General features: G+C 33.1%; 1 protein-coding gene across 4 annotated transcripts in view; it reads left to right on the plus strand.

The window, feature by feature from the left end:
• The window catches only part of LOC136033602 (huntingtin-interacting protein 1-like), a 166,042-nt gene that overhangs the window by 84,854 nt on the left and 59,871 nt on the right, over positions 1 to 21,317 (plus strand). For all 4 annotated transcript variants that reach the window (XM_065714382.1, XM_065714385.1, XM_065714383.1 and 1 more), the window contains 5 exons: positions 1,217 to 1,306; positions 3,135 to 3,338; positions 6,314 to 6,579; positions 11,495 to 11,647; positions 16,309 to 16,409. In XM_065714382.1, coding sequence (XP_065570454.1) covers positions 1,217 to 1,306; positions 3,135 to 3,338; positions 6,314 to 6,579; positions 11,495 to 11,647; positions 16,309 to 16,409 — 814 coding nt within the window. The remainder of the gene's footprint in view (positions 1 to 1,216; positions 1,307 to 3,134; positions 3,339 to 6,313; positions 6,580 to 11,494; positions 11,648 to 16,308; positions 16,410 to 21,317) is intronic.

Raw genomic sequence — 21,317 nt, forward strand, 5'->3', positions numbered from 1 at the left:
TATTTAGGGCGGTGTTTTAATTTTTTTTTTAAATTACAATTAGAAAGCATGAAATCAGAAACAGCCAATTTGCGTTAGCTTACAATGTAAAATGTACAATTAACTGGCAATGAATGTCTTTTGAACTTCGTGCGGAGTGGAATGAAACACGCTCTAAGTCATCGATAAGTCACCAATTCAAAACACAAAATTTTATAATTGAAAAACTTATCAGGATAAAATAATGTCAGTTCATAATTCAAACTTGTTGGGAATAATTGTTTTAAGATTAATACTTCTACCGTCCTAACAAAGACCGTTTTTAAAATGATGAATTTCGAAGAATGAAGAAGAAAAAATTTGGCAAAAACGTTTTTGGCAAATTTTTTGGCAAAAACTCAATTTTGGTAAATGATCAGATAGAAAGTCAAAGTGTTTTTTTTTTTTTTTTTTTTTACTTGAAAGTGATGTTTTAATTTAAATAAAGGTATGAAATAGGAATATAACAAATAAACCAAAAATAGTAGGAATGCAATTACAATTATATTAAATATTTCATTATTATTAATATTATACGGACAAAATAATTTCAGCATATAAACAATTCAATCTTGTTCTGAATAGTTGTTTTAGGATTAGCTCAATCATTATAGTCTTGTTTCTATCGCCCTATCAAAAAATTGTTTGTAGTAATTCCTGTAACAAATTTTTTGTTAATCTAAAAAAAAAAAATTAATTTATCTAAGAATTTTTCTACTAATTTATCTAAGAAATCGAAACATTGTTATAAAATGTTGCTTGGTGATTTTGACAAAAAAAAAAAAAAAAAAAAAAAAAAAAAAAAAAAAAAAAAAAAAAAAAAAAAAAAAAATCATATTCAAAGAACAAAGTTAAAAGCTTTCAAAAATAAATCTGATGATTGAAAATTTTGTAGTTTTCGTTTAAGAAACAATGGTGGATGATATTTTTACTTTGGACATTTTTTTTGGTACATTTCATGTCCATTTGTTAAGCTCGAAATGCCGTTTAGAGCCTTTTTTACATTTGATGGTTCTTCTTTTTAAGTTTAACGGCAAATCATGCTTTCTCAAAAAAATTTTGTATTGTTCATTTATTAAGTTTTTTATTCCTTTTTATTCAAAAATTAATTAATTCAAAAAAGTTTTTATAATTATAATTAATTGTAAATTATGATTATAATAAATAATTATATATATTTGTATGAATTTATTTGCAGATAATATCGTAGAGGAGGCCAAATCGGAATTATCGTCTTGTGTTGAAACCCTGAGCGAGCCACCTGTTGCTATTATTGCACTCTCTCCAGGTAAGAAAATCATAGGCTTAGCATATAATGCATTAAAGGTATATCAATCTCTTTACCAAAAATTATGTACCACACTCTATGTGTGTATAGGAGGGGGTTTAAAATGGGAGAAAGCACATTTTGGAGGGGCTATTTTGAATTCCCCTACCCCTGGATTTAGCTACTTAATTCTTGGCCCATATATTATAATAATAATAATAATAATAATAATTTATTTATAACCCACAAAATGCATAAAACTGTGGAGTAAACACACAAAAAAAGAAAAAACAATAAAAACAACATAACAACATAAACAACATAACAGCATAACAACATGCGTAATAAGATACGTAAATGCTTATATTATAAATAACAAAACAGTAGACCTTGCAATCTATTAGGCATTTATTAACTATTTTGCCAGGGTTGTCAAATATATATTTTACTGAATTAGCAATACTGTTTACAGTGATTTCGCTCCGAGAAATGTACGAATATATAAAGTGCCATAATTGCTCTAATATTTTTATCATCGGATGCTGAGTCTGAAAATTGAATCTTTTGCTGTGAAAGGGTTTTTGGCTCTGTGCTTGAGCATGATGAAATCAGAGCGTGAGCGCGTCAATCCTCTTCTAAAGATTGCGTCTGACAATAGCGACATGAATTGTCTATTATCCAGATACAAATCATAATAGCGACATAAATTGTCTGGAAGTCTTGATTGTAGAATTTAATCACCGAAATTTGTGAAAGTATGTTTTTGAGAAAAAATAGTTTAGTGGAATACACTTTTTAGTGGTATTTTTAACATAAAGCCGAATGACCAGAGGGAAGCAACAAAAAATGATGAGAAGGAAATGTGTTTTAGGCCCGGCCGTATCCAGGATTTTTGTTCTTTTTTTTTCGGCTTTATTTTTGTTTTTTGTTTTTATCATTTTTTTTCGTTTTTTTTTGGTTCAAAAAAGATTTTATACAACCCATCCAAGATTTATTTATGTGCATTCTTTACGTTTTTACATACAATTTTTTGGGATGGGGGTGGGGGTGGGTGGGGCGGGTTCAAACCCCCTTTTGGGAAAAAAGGTTAGCGAAACACCATTCTTTAGCAAGATTATCCACTTGAGCCCGAACGGCAAGAGGTAGGCAAAAAAAAAACGTGTAGGCCTATTGATAAGGAGATTTGTTTTAGGTCAAATTTATATGGAATAAATTCCTAAAGATCAGTTCCTGCGTTTAAGAAGCAGGGGTTTAACACTGTAAGGGGTTTAACAGGGGTTTAAAGTGGTTTAAAATGTTCTATGTGTTGTAAATAAACATTTGTAGGCTAAGTTGTAAAATTTGTAATTGCAAATATTTGAAGACGTAAATATGTTTTAAAATGTAGTAAATTTCATTTAATAAATAAAACTTTATAAAAACAGTTCTTACTACTCTACATCTTTGTGCTAAGTAGTTTACATATTTCTGCTGAGTAGTTTAACCTGAATTATCAGAAGCGTCTTGAAACTGTTTAACTATGAGACATCTATCAAAGAGTTTATGCTTTACTGCTACTACTAACAACTCACTACAGCACCAAGCCGTCTGAGGCCAACACAGCTACGCAAGCTCCTCCTTCATACCAATCTATCCATGGTTTCCCTGTTTAAACCTTCCCAAGAAATTCTTTTTTCCCTTAAATCTATCCTTACGATATCTTCCCACCCCATTCGGGGACGAGTTGCTTTTGTTTGGCCTTAGACTCTTTTTAAGTAGTGTTCTCTGTGAAAGCTTGTGACTGGACTGGTGACTGTTTTTGCTAAGTTTATCCAATATTACTTATTGAGATTGTATCTTGTACTTGCAGATATTTCTGTAACAAGAGCCGTATCGTCACTGAATAGCCTTGAAAATATCGTGCGGCTGTTGGAGAATCTAAGAGAAGTATTCAATGGATCATCGGTGTCCGACTCTGTAGTGAGTATAATGCAATTTACTGACATTGTTGCTACTTTTGTTATTGATGGCAAAGTTTTGGCAACGTCTTTCCCAGACATGGACAAAGGAGAAAGTAAGTATGAATTAATTAACAGTAATATATCTAAAATTAAGTAAAAAACAAGTTTTTTCAACTCAAAGTAAGGAGCAACATTAAAACTTAGCATGAAGAGAAATCACTCCGTATATGACGGGGAAGCTTCCATCCTCAGCCCTTACTCTTTACGCTAAAGTCTTAAAGTTCTTTAAAAATAATTCTCATTCAAATCCTATGGTCTTTTCATCCAATTCAACAATCGTTTCATTTTTATTCAAACTCAAACAGTACCAAACCACCTAATAGCCGCCACAAAGGGGACAGAAATCGATTTGCATGCCATGGGGGTTGCAAGTGAAGGAGACGGAGAGCCGAAGTAAACAAACATGAAGTAAATTAATGATTTTGTGTTCTAAAATTTGCCGATTATCAACCTGTTTCTACTTAGTTCTCATCCTGTTCTAAAATTTTTCTACATTTGAATGAGCAGTTTTGAATAGACACATCCTCCTCCCTCAATTTGTGGATCACATCAACTTAGTCCATTTATTAAAAGCTGTATCGTATTATCGTTTTATTTGATGAAGGTTTTTAGGTTGCTCAAGCCTTGTCGTATTGTGTTTTAAAACCATCTCAGCCCTTTCGTAACGCATCTCCTTCAAGATAGTATTTTTGAGATAAGCGGCTTCGAGGATTTAAATTTTTCGGTTTTTCCTTAATACAATTTTTGTTTGTTCTTTTTCAGCAAGGAAATTTAGGATAGAAGCACAAAATAATCGGTGATTATTCTGATAGCATTGTTCAATGATAGTACTATGTAGATATGGTTAGGAGTTACGATGGGCAGATATAATATGATATGGTTAGAAGTGGGGCAGCCCCATTCATATCAAGGCTTATTTTTTGTTTTTTTTGTTTTTTCAAGGGATAGGCAGAGGAAAAGTTGTTTGCATGTAATACCTTAGGGGTGGATTTAATCCAAAAGGAGGTATCTAATCAATCCATATATGTCACAAATCGACTCAGTGTGGCTAAAACTGTGATCCATCCGTCTGGGACCAAATTAGAAAGAAGTCATCCCTGATTGGGGCGAGAGTCATAAGACACGATTTAAAGGAAACTGGAACTGCATGGGAGTGATTGAAGCGTAAATTATTTGAATAGATTGGGATAGAGAAGAAGCGTGCGCTGAACTGTTGGTCTGAGGGGGCTTGGTGCTGCAAGGAGTTGTATTAATATTAGTAGTAGCCATATTTAGTGTGTTTGCTCAAAATTGTAAAAGATGCACTATGCGTTATGGAATAAAATAGGTGAAATGAATAAGCAAAAAATTAGCGAAATGACATAGGGAATGAAATGAAATGAATACATAAAAATGCATAAATTTTGGGAAAATTGACCTGTTTTCGAGACATGACACATTTAAACCAAATACATATTAACCTGAAAAGATTAAGCTTCTATTCTAACCTTGAAGGCAAAAAGGAGTTAATAAAACTTAAATAACCTAGCTGAGATATATTAACGAAAACTTTTAAATGATATTCCAGCAATGGAAACCTCAAAGGCCTTCTTAGAGACTTGTTTGTTTGTATTTTTTTGCATCGAAAAACGGTTTTATTAAAATAAGCAGATTAATAACAAACCCCAAGTTTATAAACTTGTGTGGGTAAACGTCACCCTTTACAAAACACTACACATGCATTCACTAATAGCAATCCTTATTCCCCCCCCCCAAAAAAAAATAGAATATAAATGTTGGTTTGAAAAGAATGTACTTTGAGGAAGAATGTACTATTGATTAATATTAACTTTTTTTATATTTAAGTTATTTTTAACGAAGTCAGGCCCTAATTATTATCTAGCTTCTTGGGTATGTTAACCTAAGCGTTAGAAGTAAATATTTAACGTTGGGGGAAAAGCAGAAAGTTAAAAAATTAACATCAGCCACAGGATCAAGGGTGTCAAATGAAGGGAGGGGGTTTTTGCTTCCCTTTAGTTCAGTAAGGCTTTCAGTAACGTTGGCGTTATTTGAAAAAAAAGCTCTGGTTAACACCCTGTGTTAAATCTTTTTAAATGAAAATAGCATTTTACTTTTGATAGATCCCATTTGCCAGTCCGATCTTATAGAGGAACATTGTCTAGAGATTTGGGTGTCTAGAGACCTCTAGATATCTTAGATATCTAAGATATCAAGAGAGAGGTTATAGAGATAGGATATTATCTGGAGGTGTCTTTTCTGTGACTACAGTTTTGCCGTACTTCGGAAGTTTTGTTAAGATGCGAGTTTTATTTATTTGTTTTATCTATTTTTTCCCCTTCTTTCGTTTGTGTTGTTCTTTGTATTTTTCTTTAGATTATTAACTAATTTTTCTCTTTTTTCTTTTCCTTTTTTTCCTTGATAAAGCCTCCCGGCTGTGGAATCGAAATATTCGATTTAAAGTACGTTGGTCACTGCTTTATTTAAATTTAACCCGTTTTTCTCTCTTAGACTCTTTTTTAAATGGAAAAGCAGGGCGATCTAAGAAATTATTTACATGATATACTACATTTGGTAATTATTTGTGTTAAGTACGGTAATTGATAAATAGTACGATGTATTGGATATACACATATAAATGTTAATTATATGCAATTTTTAGGTACGGCTTTGCTCTTCGCGTGGCAATAAGAGATTTTACTTTTTACGCGAAATTTTTTATTAATTTTACGGAATTCAAGATTGCCTTTTGGTGAATTCTTTCTGCATAAAATTGTCTTCATACCTACATACGACGGTAAATGGTAGTCTACTTGCCCCTCTTTAAAATGATCGAAGGGTCTCTCTTCAGGTGAAAAAATGGCCCTAATTTTTTTTTTGTTTTGACCCTCCCCTACACGTTCCAGGTGATTTTCTGGTACCCCTCCCCTCTTGCGTCAAGTTTTGAGTACATGTCACCTCCCTTTTGAACTGACATCGAAGAAACAAGATGTAAGTCTACATAAATCTATAAACAAAATTTCCCTTTTAGGCCTTTTGAAATCTCTTCAGGCTATTGGTGTACCACTTCTCGCATTTATTAACTCCCTAAAGAATGGATATATAACGAGCAAAAAAGAGGAAATAAATAGCAAGAGGGATAAATTACGCGAAGCTTTCCTTCAAGCTGATAAGAATATTGAAGGACTTAGTGAAATATTGAGAGGTAAATCAGACGGAGAAAACGCAGAGAAACTGTTGGAAGATGAACTAAGCGGTATGGAAAAAGCCATCGATGATGCTGCCGCTCGTTTTGAGGCAAGTAACTGATATTATTTTTGTTCCACCCCCCCACCGAAAAAAATATCCCCTCAAACGGCCCTGGGGATTATGTATCAATATCAGCAAACAACAAAGAGAGATAAAATTCAACAAAAAAAACATCAAACGAGACTGCGGCCAGTAGAGAAAAAAGAGATGAAAGACTAAAACAACACGGATATTTTGCCTGTATGTAAACTTGGCGTCCTCAGCACAAGATAAAAAGACAAAACATTAAACTAAAAACAAATAAAACCACCAATAATAATAATAAATACAATTGTCGCTGCTGATCCAAGTAGGGAAGAAGCTATTAGAGTTACTTCAATGAGAACATCAAAGCAACTTCCTTTATCTTCAAACTTTCACGGTATTATTATTGTTATTTTATTTATAATCCACTAATAACAAAAATGTAAATAACGGAGTAAAACATATAAAAGAAAGAAGAAAAGCACTAACTACTAAAAATTTATACTTTCAAGACAATGGAACGGAAGAAGTTTATTTTTTCTAATATCCGAAAGCCTACTACTTCGCACGGCAGCTTTACTAAAAACATCTTCCCATTTTTTGACAGAATCTTCCCACTCTGAAGGGAAAAAATATTAAAATATTGAATACGAAAAGAAGAAATATCAGATGATAGGTAATATTCTACATGATCAAGAGATACAGCAGCCTATGTGCTGCTGTATCTCAGCAGTATCTCAGCTGTAACTTCAGCAGTATGAAAGCAGCCTTCTCGATTCCCTGCGCCCTTCCGTGCCGGTGAAGGAAACACGGGGAGAAGGGGTTTTGTTTAATGTAAACTTAAAAAATGAGTAATTGAATAGGGGGGAGGGGATACTTTACCACTTGGGGTAAGAAGGCGGTATTTAGGGAGGAGGAGAGGGAAAGATGGTCCTTGCTTTTGCCCAATGTGTGGAAGTATGGATGAGGGTGTGGGTCATGTGATGTATGAGTGTGTAGAATTGAGTCAGTTGAGTGATGAAGTATATGGAAAGTCTAAGTTTGGTGAGAGATGAGTGGTGAATTAATGAGAGATGATTGATTTGCGGGTATTAAAAATTTAGGACGATATCTCAGGTTGGCAGTGGAGCACAGAAGTGGATTTTTGTAATTTGTGCTTCTCTTTTTTTTGGTGATTTGTGTTTCTCTTTGTGCTGTGTGATGGCTATGTTATGTTTCTGTAATGACAGTTATTCAAAAGAGAATTTCCTTTTTATTTTGTATTCCCATGCCCCTAGGGCTTTGAGTGCAATAAAACTACTTACTAGCTTACTTACATCTTATTTAACAGGATAAAACCCGGAAAGATAGAGAACGGAATGATCAAAAACGCAAAAAATAATTTGCATTAAGGCCTACGATTATATGTACCTCTGTTTGCAGCAATTCTCGAATAACCAATCTGAATTTTCGTCTTTTGAGTCGGAAATCAGCCGGGAACACAAAAATTGTAAATTTTTAATACCCAAACTTGGACCACAAAAGCTATTGATGCTGAAGCACTAAATGTATTTGACCACATATGCCAACGAATAATCCTAGTTCTTCACTGCACTGATCAGGGTTCGAAAAAATATTGGTACCCAACCACCTACAAGACGCCACAAAGGGGACAGAAAACGATTTGCATGCCATGGGTGTTGCAAGTAAAGGAGACGTAGAGCCGAAAGTAAGGTACTCGCCCTTAAGAACACCAATCCGATCAAAATTTACAGAAATTTACACATAAATAATCACAGAAATATTCTGTGAATTTAGACGAGAAAATGGTTGTAGGAGTAGATAGGTGCGCCTACTTTGCTTTAATTGAGGTTGCATGGTTGCAGGAAATATGTATGAAATAAAATAGAAATAGCAAGCAATGTTGGGCATTAGGTCAAAACTTAGTCTTTTGAGAAAACAATGATGGGTCTAGGGCCAAGGTGGCAAATATCACTCACTTTCTTTGCGCATGAAGCAGTTGACGTGCACATAGTATTTCTATCTTGAAGTAACGTTTTGGAATGACTTAGTCGTATTTCAGGCTGAACAAAGATCAGTTCTCTAGATATACCTACTTAATAGCCTTTAAATGGGAAAAGAACAGATTGAGATTGATTAGGCTGAGACAGAATTATAAAAAACATTGCTGATGACAGAAACTTTAAATAGATCGGGAAAGAGAAAGATCTTCACCCTTGAGTGACCTTAATTCGTGACAAGTTTATTGTAGATGTAGCATTAGTATACTTTTTTGAGTTTTATTGCTTTATATGGCCTAGGGCTGAGGTGTAACCTTTAAGTGACGGACTTAGGTAATATAGATACTTCGGCACACTCGATATTTGACCGGGGAAGGGAACTATTGTAGGAAGCTAAAAACTTTTTGAATCTATTAAAGACAAGAGAAAAGATGACCATATGTTTTTGTTTGCTTATTGTACATAAAAGAACAGGAATAATAATTTTAAGAAAAGTTATTATGCTTCATTAAATACTTCATTAAATAGATACTTCATATACATATACATATACTTCACTAAACATACAAGAATTTCAAACACTACTACCAAACACAAGTTGTTACTTTTAACTAATGCCGCGAATTTATTTGAGTGTTTTATAGCAATAGGTTTCTGGACTAAAAATGAGAAAAAACAAAGATTGATCAACAATATGTATTTTTGCTTAGAAGATAAAACTTCAAATATTTTTATAACATTTTCTTACACGATGCCTATAAGTCAATCGAACTGGCAGAAAACTTAGTTTATTTAAACTTAGCAGAAAACTATTATTATCAGTGCTATTGTTTAGCGTTATTATTATTAATTAGTGTTATCTTTAAGCAGCATACCGGAGCTAGTAGGCTCAATCAGAGTTAGTCTGAAAGTAGGCTTAAAGCTATAGCCTAACCTTATCAGATAGGTGGGTATTTACGAGGGTGGAATTGATGCAGTTGTGGTCTCTATCATCCTGCCTAGCACCAGCTGTTGAAAAACCTTAAGGTTTTGCAATAGCTAGGTTTAAAGAATGCAATGAATATTAATGATAGGCCTAGTTAAGGCCGTGTTTTTTCTTCCTGGGCCAATGGTGTTGTACTTTTTCTCTTTTTCCTTAACGTATTTACTTTTAAAAATATTACTGTCAATGTTTAGACAGATGTACTTGCGATGAAAAATTACCTATTAATCTTTTTTTTTTTTTGAAAAATCGATGCAAATTGTCGAGTAAAATGTCCTTTAAATTCAAACGTCCTGCAGAGACATCATCAAGATTTTTTTCTTTTCTTTTTCCTTAACATATTTACATTAAAAAATATCCAAAATTTTTTATTCCTTAAAATAGAACATTCATCTTAACCCCTCGCCCCCCCCCCCAAAGTGTGTTGTTCTGATTCAGTTGCTGCTAAGTGAAAAAAGGCTACAAGCTGATGGAAACATTTCTTTACTATCTGTTTTACTTATTTTTTATCTCTACACTACAATTTTTTCTTGAATATTATTTTTAATGACCAAAAGTAGTTGACTACGACTATTCGCAATTTGATTTTATTCAATTTTTTAGATAATACCTTAAACTAGGTATATTTTTTTTTCCAGAGCACACTGCCTTTTAATTACAAACAAATAAACTTTCAAATGGGCATACAAAAGTCTGGATATTTCGATCACATATACAGCGATTGTCATCAGCAGATATACTAAAGCATTAAATAATGTTAGTTATAATTTTAATGCTGTAGTATATCTGCTGATGACAATCGCTGCATATGTGGTCGAAATATCCAGACTTTATTATCTGTTTTCACTGTCTACTCAATGGACTTATCCCTGTTTGAAAGTTTATTTGTTCGTCACGGAATCAACAGACGGATTTTCAGGTGTAGCATTAGGAGATTATCCTGAATGGAGATGGAATGTCTTACGAAGCTGTTCTTCAAGGACTATGTGTGGAGTATTGTTTGAACGTTTTAACCATTTGAACGTTTAACCATTTGAACGTATATTAACCATTAGATCGTTTTAACCGTTTTAACGTTTATTTGTTCGTCACGGAATGAACAGACGGGTTTTCAGGTATAGCATTGGGAGACTATTCTGAATGGAGATGGAGTGTTTTACGAAGCTGTTCTCCAAGGACTATGTGTGGAGTATCGTTTGAACGTTTTAACCATTTGAATGTTTAACCATTTGAACGTATATTAACCATTAGATCGTTTTAACCGTTTTAACGTTTATTTGTTCGTCACTTAATGAACAGACGGGTTTTCAAGTATAGTATTGAGAGACTATTCTGAATGGAGATGGAGTGTCTTACGAAGCTGTTCTTCAAGGACTATGTGTGGAGTATTGTATGAACGTTTTAACCATTTGAACGTTTAACCATTTTAACATTTATTTGTTCGTCAGGAATGAAAAGACGGGTTTTCAGGTATAGCATTGGGAGACTATTCTGAATGAAGATGGGGTGTCTTACGAAGCTGTTCTTCAAGGACTATGTGTGGAGTATCGTTTGAACGTTTTAACCATTTGAACGTTTAACCATTTGAACGTATATTAACCATTAGATCGTTTTAACCGTTTCAACGTTTATTTGTTCGTCACTTAATGAACAGACGGGTTTTCAGGTATAGCATTGGGAGACTATTCTGAATGGAGATGGAGCGTCTTACAAAGCTGTTCTTCAAGAACTTTGTGTGGAGTATCTCTTGCGCAGGTAATTCGACCATACCATGGTATGGTCTCGTTTTACGATATGGTATGGTGTCCATTGGGAGACCATTCTGAATGGAGACGGAGCGTCTTACAACGCTGTTCTTCAAAGGACTATGTGTGGAGTATCTCTTTTGTAGGTAATTCGACCATACCATGATATGGTCTCGTAAACGTCAATCATCCACCACACTTTTCTTTTACAGGAAATGCTGAAGAAATCAAGAGGAGCTGATTCTGGCATTAAATTGGAAGTCAGTGAAAAGGTATTAGATTCATGCACATCATTGATGCAAAGTGTTCGTCAGCTTATTAGAAAGTCACGTGGTTTGCAGGAAGAAATCGTCCTAAAAGGAAAGGTGAGTGATTAAAAGTCTAGTGTAAACGAAAACTATTTATTTTTTAATCCATTGCTTTCCAATTAGGTTGGCCTAACCATAGAGCTATGATATGTAGATCAGCGTTAAAGCTGTTGAATCCAACCAAAATCAAGATAAATTGACTATTGGGTAATTAATACTTACAATTCAAAACTGACAATCCTTAGGAATTGAAAACAGACATTGGAAAACAGGCATTTGACGTTTAATATCCTTCAAATATTAGATAACGTTTAATATCCAGTCAAAAATCAAGATAAATTGACTATTGAGTAATTAATACTTACAATTCAAAACTGACAATCCTTAGGAATTGAAAACAGACATTGGAAAACAAGCATTTGACGTTTAATATCCTTAACATAATTTCGCATTTGGCAATCTAAAAGAGTAAAATGATTTGGCCAATTGTACAGAAAACTCGTAGAGATCCTTTCAAATAATTAAAAAATTTTAAAATAAATAATTAATAAAAATAATATAATTAAAATTAAATTAAATAATAATATAATAAAAAATATAATAAAAAAAATTAAATAGTAATTATAATTAAATAATATAATTAAAAATAAATAAAAATTTTCTTAGAGCACACTGCTTTTCCATTTCAGAATTTAAGAGAGAGAAAAACGAGTATAATTTGAATAAAACAGTGGAACAAAAAAAATATAATAAAAATCTGAATATTTCGACTCCAGGTCCGGAAGCTTTATCAACGAAAAAAAACTTAAATTAAACACACCCTATAAAGAAAAAAACAAAAAAAGCGAATAAATAAAACCCACGTCTTAATAACCTCCAAAATACTGCTACATTTTATATTGTTATTATTTTGTATTTATATCTGTTTTAAGCCATATTCTTGTGTCTATTTTTGAAGACTTAAAAGTTTCATTTGATTTTGGTTCTAAGAAAGGTAATATTCGAAAATTGTGTAGCGCGAAATAAACTAGGAATAATTATTGTATAATAATTATAACATTACCTAGAGCACAATGAAAGGTGGTTAAAATATAAGGCAATCGTGTATTACAGATAATCATTTAACATTTAAGTACAAAAAAGTATGGCGTTTCTATGGCAACACCGGAAGTCCTGTAGAAGATGCTTTCTATGGTTTGCTAAAAATGCGTATTTGGGTCTCAAAATGTGAAATAAGTGCAATATCATTGCATTTAAGTACTATTTTTTAGCTATTTACGTAAGAGTTTTTGCTTTGGGTGGGTGGGGATGGTGACAAATTAAAAAATGTGTAAATATTTTAAAGTGTGTCAGAGATATAGGCCATTATTGCTGTATGAACGTGCTTACTTGTGATTTCCTTTAAGTGATGTGTTTGCAATGGATGAATTCAGGGGGTGTCAGTGGAGGGAAGGAGGGAAATGCCTTCACTCCATCTTGGATTTTGTAAAATTCCTTTATTCGTGTTTTTATTGAAATTTGTTTGTGTAATTTCGTCGAAAAAAAAATCCCCCCTGCCTTCACTTTTTGTGAACTATTGACTTTAGCTCTTTAGCCGGGAAATAACTTTTGTGACATAGACAGATGAGAATGGCAACTAATGCTGACAAAACCTTCTTCATCAAAATATTGCAGCCAAGATACTTTCATCAAGATCTATAAAGAATCATACTTTGAATTCATACATTATTAGCTTCTAAAAATATCCCGGATAGGTCCTAGAATTTGTGCTCCCTTGGTGAAAGTAAATGTGCACAATATGCAAAACTTGAATGTAGCCTAGATAAATATGGCACCATTTTCAGGGAATTCACCGTATCCCCTCGTCTAGTTTGCGGTTCTTGGGCTGACCACCTTAGTGTTCTTTTGCAAGGGGGTAGTGGTACACGGGCTAGTCATTTTGTTCCTGATATTCTTCCGTTTTTTTTTTTTTTTTTATCTGCTATATTATAGTGCTGGAAATATCATTCTCTTATCTCTTTGTTCGAACCCTGATCAGTGAGGTGGAAACCTGAGATTTTTCGTTGGCATCTGTAGTCAAATACATTTAGTGCTTCAGCATCAATGGTCCAAGTTTTACTTCCATATGATAGTACTGACCTGACTGTCACTCCATAAATTCTTATTTTAGCGTGGAGGGGAGTTTGGCGTTTGCGCCACAAGGCTTTGTTGAGTTGGGCGAAAACGGTAGCTGCTGATGCTATTCTGTGTTGAAACTCAGATTTGTAGCTACCATGTATGTCGACCGATGAGCCTATATACTTTAAGCTTGTTACCATTTTGATTGCAATCGAGTCAAGGAGGATTCTCGGGGCAGTTAAACTTGAGCCCTTCGCCATCTTGTTTTGGCGGTATTTGTCTTGAATACAAGAGGTGCAGCCCTAATTAATTTTTGACGATTTTAATAGTTAAAATTTTGTTCTCGCAGTAAAATTTTATCATTAAGATTAATATAAAAAAAAATAGTTCCCATACCTGAAATCAGTTTGGAATGGTCAATCTTTTTCATTTGACAGTGTCACTTGACTAATAAAGATCCAAAAATCAAAAATCTGTGGTTTCTTAAAGACAATTGCAGCTTTAAAGGACAGCTATACCTTGTTGCTGAATTTTTGCTAACTGCATATGGAGGGTCTTTTCATTGGGGATTGAATTCTTAGTTTATCCCAACTTTGTAAGATATAGGTGTGTCCGTTTCCACTTAACCAATTGAAACAATCAGATTTGATTTTCACTGTCCTTAGCACTTTAAGAGTAGGTTGGTATAATTTTTATTTTATCGAAAAGAACTAGATCCAATATACCAAGAATTTGATTCAGTTATGTTAATACGTGTCTGATTTTTTGCTTAGTAGATTTGTTCGTACTATTTTGTGTCCTCCTATTGTCCGTACTATTTGTATATATTTTTTTTTAGTACAACACTTCGCTGTACCGTGTATAATTTGAATAAATATAAAAAATAAGAGACGAAGAAATAACTACAAAGAAAAAATGGGAATACTGTTATCAAGACAGCGGAATACGCAATTCAAGATATTATAAAATTTAATTTTGAGTTCAATTATACAATCGAAACTCGTCGTCAGCAACCAAATCGCCCATGAAAAATTCCCCCACGCATAAATAACTATCACATTTTCAAGTTTAATATATCTGAAAAATCCCACCATGGACAATACTCTCTCCTACAAAAAAATATAAACTATGTTGTTTGTTTGTTTTTTCTATGCCTGTCATCTGACAGACTCTGTTGCTAGTTTGATTTGAACCAATAGTTATGAAGCATGAAATAAAATAAGGTATTCCTCGAATCTAAACCAAAGAGAACACTCAACGCTATGTGCCCTTTGGCGACACTTGACTTTTTTTTTACTGTAATAATGAAAATAATAAATTTAATTTGTGTAGCGGATTAACTTAGTGTAGTAATAAGTGTCTAATTTTGGTTCCTGACAGTAAAACGATTAAAAAGCTTGCAAGAATGTCAAGCATTGCCAAATGCTAGATGGTGTGGAGGTTTTTTTTGCTGACACCAGTACCACTTTCCACTCTTGTAAGTAGCCCATACTCTCTCGTCTACACTTTCAGACAGCATAAGGTGCAGCTAGGTCATAGTTATGCAAACAAATCTGTTTTAGAGGGAAGGAGGCATCTTAAAGAGTGGGGGAATAGGAAAACAAAGTAAATCGTATTTAAAATCGTACAAATCTCAATAGTTGATACCACCAACCCCTCCCCCCCCCCCCCATTTGTGCCTGCTAAATCAAATCCTGGATTTTGGCGACCATAGACATAGAGCATACAAACTGGTAGCCAAAGTTTGCAGAAAAGCAAATTCTGACGAGCCAAAACGCTCTAGTCACCAGTCAAAATTGACTTACTTTTGGCTAATTTATGAAAGTTCTCCCGTTGAGAGTGGCCTAGCAAAGAATGAACCCTATCCCACATTAATTAAAAGTGAGAAACGCATTCCGAAAAAAAAGAAAAAAAAATCAGACACGTATTAACATAACTGAATCAAATTCTTGGTCTGTTGAGCCAAGTTCTTTTCGATAAAATGAAAATTGTACCAGCCTACTCTTAAAGTACTAATGAAAGTGAAAATCAAATATGATTGTTTCAATTGGTTAAGTGGAAACTGACACACCTATATCTTAAAAAGTTAGGATAAACTAGGAATTCCATCCCCAATGAAAAGGTCTTCCTTATGCAGTTAGGGCAGTTTTCAGTAGTAGCGAACTCCCTTAGAAAAAGAAACATGGGTGAAAATTCAGCAAAAAACAAAAAAAGCAATTACACCTCTAAAGGTGTAATTGTCTTTAAGAAACCGCAGATTTTTGAATCTTTACGGACGAAGAGTATTGCTAAATTAAATCAATTAGATTTGCTTATTCAGTTTCGCGGTTCAACTTGGCAACACTGAAAAAATGTGATACGACAACTTCATAAATGTGATAACAACTTCATAATTTTTTAACAACTAGAATAAATGTCTTTTAGAATCACCATTTTCAGTTTTAAATAGACTAGCTGGATCCAGGGGGTAAAAATTATTTTTACTTTGATATCCGTGGTACTTGATTACCAATTAGTTCAACACCAATCAATATATTCGATATGTTTATTGTTGTATTTATATGATAAATATAATGTACTTATGTCGAGTTTTGTTTTAGGGCTCAGCTACAAGTAAAGATTTCTACAAGAGAAATAGTCAATGGGCAGATGGCCTTATATCTGCTTCTAAAACAGTTGGATTTGGTGCATCGCTTCTTGTGTGAGTTTAATGCACAATATATTTATATAAGCCTGGTATATAAGACAATATAATGTAATAAGCCTGAAATAAGGAGAATATTGACTGAGCACTTGAAGGAAGGCAATATGCATCCACGTGGGACAGACTCCCGAGGGATGTTATAACCCCAAAATAAGTGTCTTGATTAATTTATAAGAAAAGATCAACAGACATAAGTCTAAGGCGAAAATCAAGGTGAATGGTTGACTAGTGGCATGTCAGGTACTAAGTTTTTAGTAACCTTGCGCAACGAATTTAAGCAACGAATGCTTAGAAAAGTAAGAGAAATGGAGAAAAATGCAAGAAAAAAGAGCGGGAAGAGAGAAAAGAAAAAGGGAGAGAGACATCGCAGAGTGGCAAGAGAAAGAGACTGTGAAAAATAAAACAAGAAATGGGTGCTAGCGATACATATTACAGGGCTCAGCCGACTTTAAATAGCAAAGCTTAAAGTACTAATATTCATTCACATACACGTAAACATATACACAGTAATGAAACGCCTTGGGATTTCCCTTAAGATTGTTGAATTTTATTTCTGAGCTTGAGATCTTATGAAAATTATATATATGTATTCAAATCTCAATATATGAATGAATGATTTTATTGCCCACTTTTAAGGTAAAAAATTGCAAGTGGAGTAACGAAAGAAAAAGGAAACAAATACAAGAAAAATACAAAAGATAGAATTAGATAGATGGATAAATACTTTATTCGTGATTGAACCAAAAACAGGTATTTCACAGAAAGAAAAAAAAAATCACGTACACACTGGAAAAAAAAGAGAAGAAAAAGAGAAGAAAACACACAATCGAAAACAAAACAAAAACACTAACTAAAAGTCAAATCTCTTCCAGCGGGATCAAAATCTGTTTACAATAGTCCAAGCTCTCCTATTTCTAATTATCAGCGATAAAGCAAACGGCATACTTATATTGTATTCGCTTAATTCGAACTCCATTACTATATGTGTTCTACAACAAACAGGGCAATCAAATATTATACCTGTTTTTCAATTATTATACCTGTGTTTCAATTATAAAGTTCTTGTTTTTCACACATTCATTTTTCTTTTTTATTTATGACGAACTATAAATGTGTAAAAAGCTGCTATGGATTAATTATTCTGTGGGATAGTTGTGCCTTGAAATGCTCCTCACTTATTTCGTATTCGCTTAATTCGAACTCCATTACTGTATGTGTTCTACAACAAACAGGGCAATCAAATAGAAGATGACCACATATTTTTACTAGACCGCACAAGCACAATGGGGAGTCAGCTTTCCCAATCCTACTCTAAAAAATGAAGCAATCCGCTATGCCCTGTAATAAGCTGTGTTAATCTGCTATTTGGCTGGATTTTTGATGGAGAGATAAGGTCATCTTTGTTTTCAAAAAGTTAGCCGGCCAAGTGCTAACAGAATTTTTAAACTCGCCAAACCATTTTGCATACTAAAGCTTATTTAAGAGCTTATTTATTTAAGAGCTTATTATTTATTTTAAGAGCTTATTATTTAAAGCTTATTTAGATTTATGGTATATCAAAGGGCTGAGATGCACTAAAGTCATTAAAGGAAGGATTAAAGAAATTGCAATAATTTTGTCGGTATAATGGCTATGATGTGCCGAATAGCTAATTCCATTCAGGGTAGGACTCAAAACCCTCGGCCAAATTTGAGGTCGACCATTTTTTTTTCGTATCTTAATATACTTAATTCTAATGCTCTGAAATCCATTGGAAGCACTCGTTTGAGAGCGGTTACCGCATGCGTTTGAACTATGTTAGAGGATTTATAAATGATCATAGAAGATCTTTGCGCCGACAATAGCATTCGCTAAATGTTTTTTTTCTCAATGCAAAGATCCAAATAGGACACGCGTATAAAATATGGCTTTCGATTACGGATTTATATAGCATCCTCAATGCATGTGGATTCAGGTACTCTTGGCAACCGTTAAAAGACGAGCAGAATATTGTTTTGCAGAGTTAATTTTATGTCTAACATGGTCAGTCCATAATGATTTTCTATCAAGAATAACGCCCAAATATTTAACCTTATTTTTTAACAGGTATTTCAATTCCATCATACATTAGCTGTATAGTCGAAAGCTGATGCTTCCTTGAGAATAAAATTGTTTCTGTTTTGGATTTGTCAAACACAAGCTTATTATCTACTGACCAAATTTGGAAATACGAAAATACCCTTGATGGCAAGGATTCTAAAGTTGCTATTTTCACTTATTGTGATAATCGCACAAAAATAATCAGCGTATGCCTGAATTTTTACATTAGTTCTAGAAGATCATTTATATTAACCGACCATAACAAGAGGGATGATATTGTACCTTGAGAATGTAATTGCTCTAAAATGCACGAATATTCACCCTTATACGTAACAAGTCTATCTGAAAGGTAACTATAAATTTCATTTAAAAGCCCACCAGGGAACGATTTAGCCTTTAACTTTTTCAGTATTCCAGGATGCCATGTGGCGTCAAATGCGCCTTTTATATAAAAAAAATATGCATAAAGTAAAGATTTTTTTCTGCATGTTTTCTTCCACCATGGTAACAATACTATCAATGAGATAGAAAAAATAATATCAAAGAAAAAACACTAATAAAGGATATCACTATTGCATAGATCAGTAAAGCTTAAATTATACATTATACAACTTATAAATTGCACTTTAAGAACCCAGAGATTTTTCACAAGTGAAATCTAGGATATTGCTTAGTTCTCAGTGACAATGCTGAACAAACACATGCAAGAATTTCTTAATTACATTTTTTTTTTCTAAAAAAGCAAGGATATACCAAAATTCGTTTTTTTAGTGGTGGTGGTGGTGGTGGGGGAGGGAGGAGATTGTAGAGAGGTGTTTTATTTCTTGGTGTTCAAAGTTTTCTCTCTTTCCTCTGGATGGTAAAAGGAGTGTACGGACGTGTCTGTAAATTTGAATCTGGAGATTTTAGGTTGAAGATTGTTCGATAGCCTTAGAAACCTACCAGATTTTATTCATTATATTGGGGATAGATCGGGTTTTACGTTAATAATCAGATCCTTTTAGATTTCTTCAGATCGAAATAATCTAATGGCTTGGTTATGGCCATGGGTATGGTTTAAACATTTCTCTTTAACTTGTTTAAAAATAATTAAAATCGAATGGTCAGTTTTTCACGCAAAATCAGATCTTTAAAAAAAAAGAAGGGAAAATATGCTATAAACATTTATTAGTTTACCCCCTAGCGATGACGGTGAAAGTAGTTAAATAGCAATTAAGTGTATAAAATGAAATAATGGGCATGCCCTTGAAAGTTTTTATTGGAGGAGGAGGGAGGAGGAGTTTGTAGAAAGAGCTTTGTGGAGGAGGGAAGGCAAAGGCTTGGTAAAAAAATGTTTTTTTAATATTGATAAATATCGTACTTTATACATAGTTTTTTTGTAGAATAGTATATATAATTTGCCATTGTTTTTATTATGTTTAATTATAATGGCAACTCATTCTTTAGTGCATTTTTTTTCCATATTTCATATTGTAAATCCATATAAATACTATTCAATTTTACATACTAAAAAAAAAATGGTCTTAAAGTTTGATAAAATTACCTGTGTTTCAATTATAAAAGTTCGTGTTTTTCACACATTCATTTTTCTTTTTTATTTATGACGAACTATAAATGTGTAAAAAGCTGCTATGGATTAATTATTCTGTGGGATAGTTGTGCCTTGAAATGCTCCTCAGGGTGTGTGCCTATGTCACAAATAAACTCGGATATCCTAAATAGTTTTGTGTGGCGCTGTCAATATCAATTTAAAATACCAGTCAATTAACCTTTAATTAATCAGTTACTAATGTATTAATCTTTACGAGCTTCAAATAATTGAATTCACCTTGATTGATTAATTATTGTTATATTTGTTGATTTAATAATTAGCCTTTATCAATTTGTATTAACTTTAATTTTTTACCTTTAATTACCAATTAATTAACCCATTAATCCTACTATTTATCAAAGACTTCGCTCATTATAGACCTAGCTCATGCTCGTTTTTTTTCCACCAACCCTTTCTTCAGCTGAGGCCTATTTTTTCCAACTTCCTTTAACTAGACTTTCTATAACTAGATATCAGTTTCAGATATTGAATTTCGAAGACCTGAATTTCCAGGATTTTCCGACTGAATTCAGAAAATTCTGGAATTTTCTACTGAAATTTATAACTTATTATTTACAACATTGTCTATGAACGCATATTAGAATTTCCCAACTGACTTTTCTTCAACTGACCGGTTAATTTTTTCCAATTTTCTACAAATGGATTTCAGTTCCAGAAAATGGATTTCAAGAACGAAATTTCCAGAACTTCCAGCCGAATTTTCGATTTAATTTTTTTTACTTAGCCTTTACAACTTTGTCAGTGAACATATGTAAGAATCTCCCAACTGAATTTTGTTCAATGGACTATTTAATGTTTTCCAAGTTTTTATAACTAAATTTCAGTTTCTGTAAATGAATTGTTAGTATTTTAGTCCCTGAATTTTAGTTTCAGAAATTTTCTGTATTAGTAATTTACAATCTTTTGTGCTTACTATTACAGCTTTCTTCACTTTTTATCGTCTTTTTATATATTATAAAAAGATAATTTAAATGTGATTTACATTATTTTGAAACCTCTTATATTAGCCTGTACCTCCACTTATTTTAATTTCTAAGGTACTTTTACAAGATTTAGTTCAATTTTGGATCCTGTCTTTTACCACGTGGTCTTTTTTGTTTTACTGCGTATTTTATTTGGGATTCTCCTTTTCTTGAACTATTTATGCTGTTGCTGAGATGGGCCCTGAAAGGTGGCCCTCCTCAATTAGTTCATTTATTCTATAGCAAAATCGC

The sequence above is a fragment of the Artemia franciscana genome, chromosome 12, assembly GCF_032884065.1.
Source record: "Artemia franciscana chromosome 12, ASM3288406v1, whole genome shotgun sequence".
Lineage (NCBI taxonomy): Eukaryota > Metazoa > Arthropoda > Branchiopoda > Anostraca > Artemiidae > Artemia > Artemia franciscana.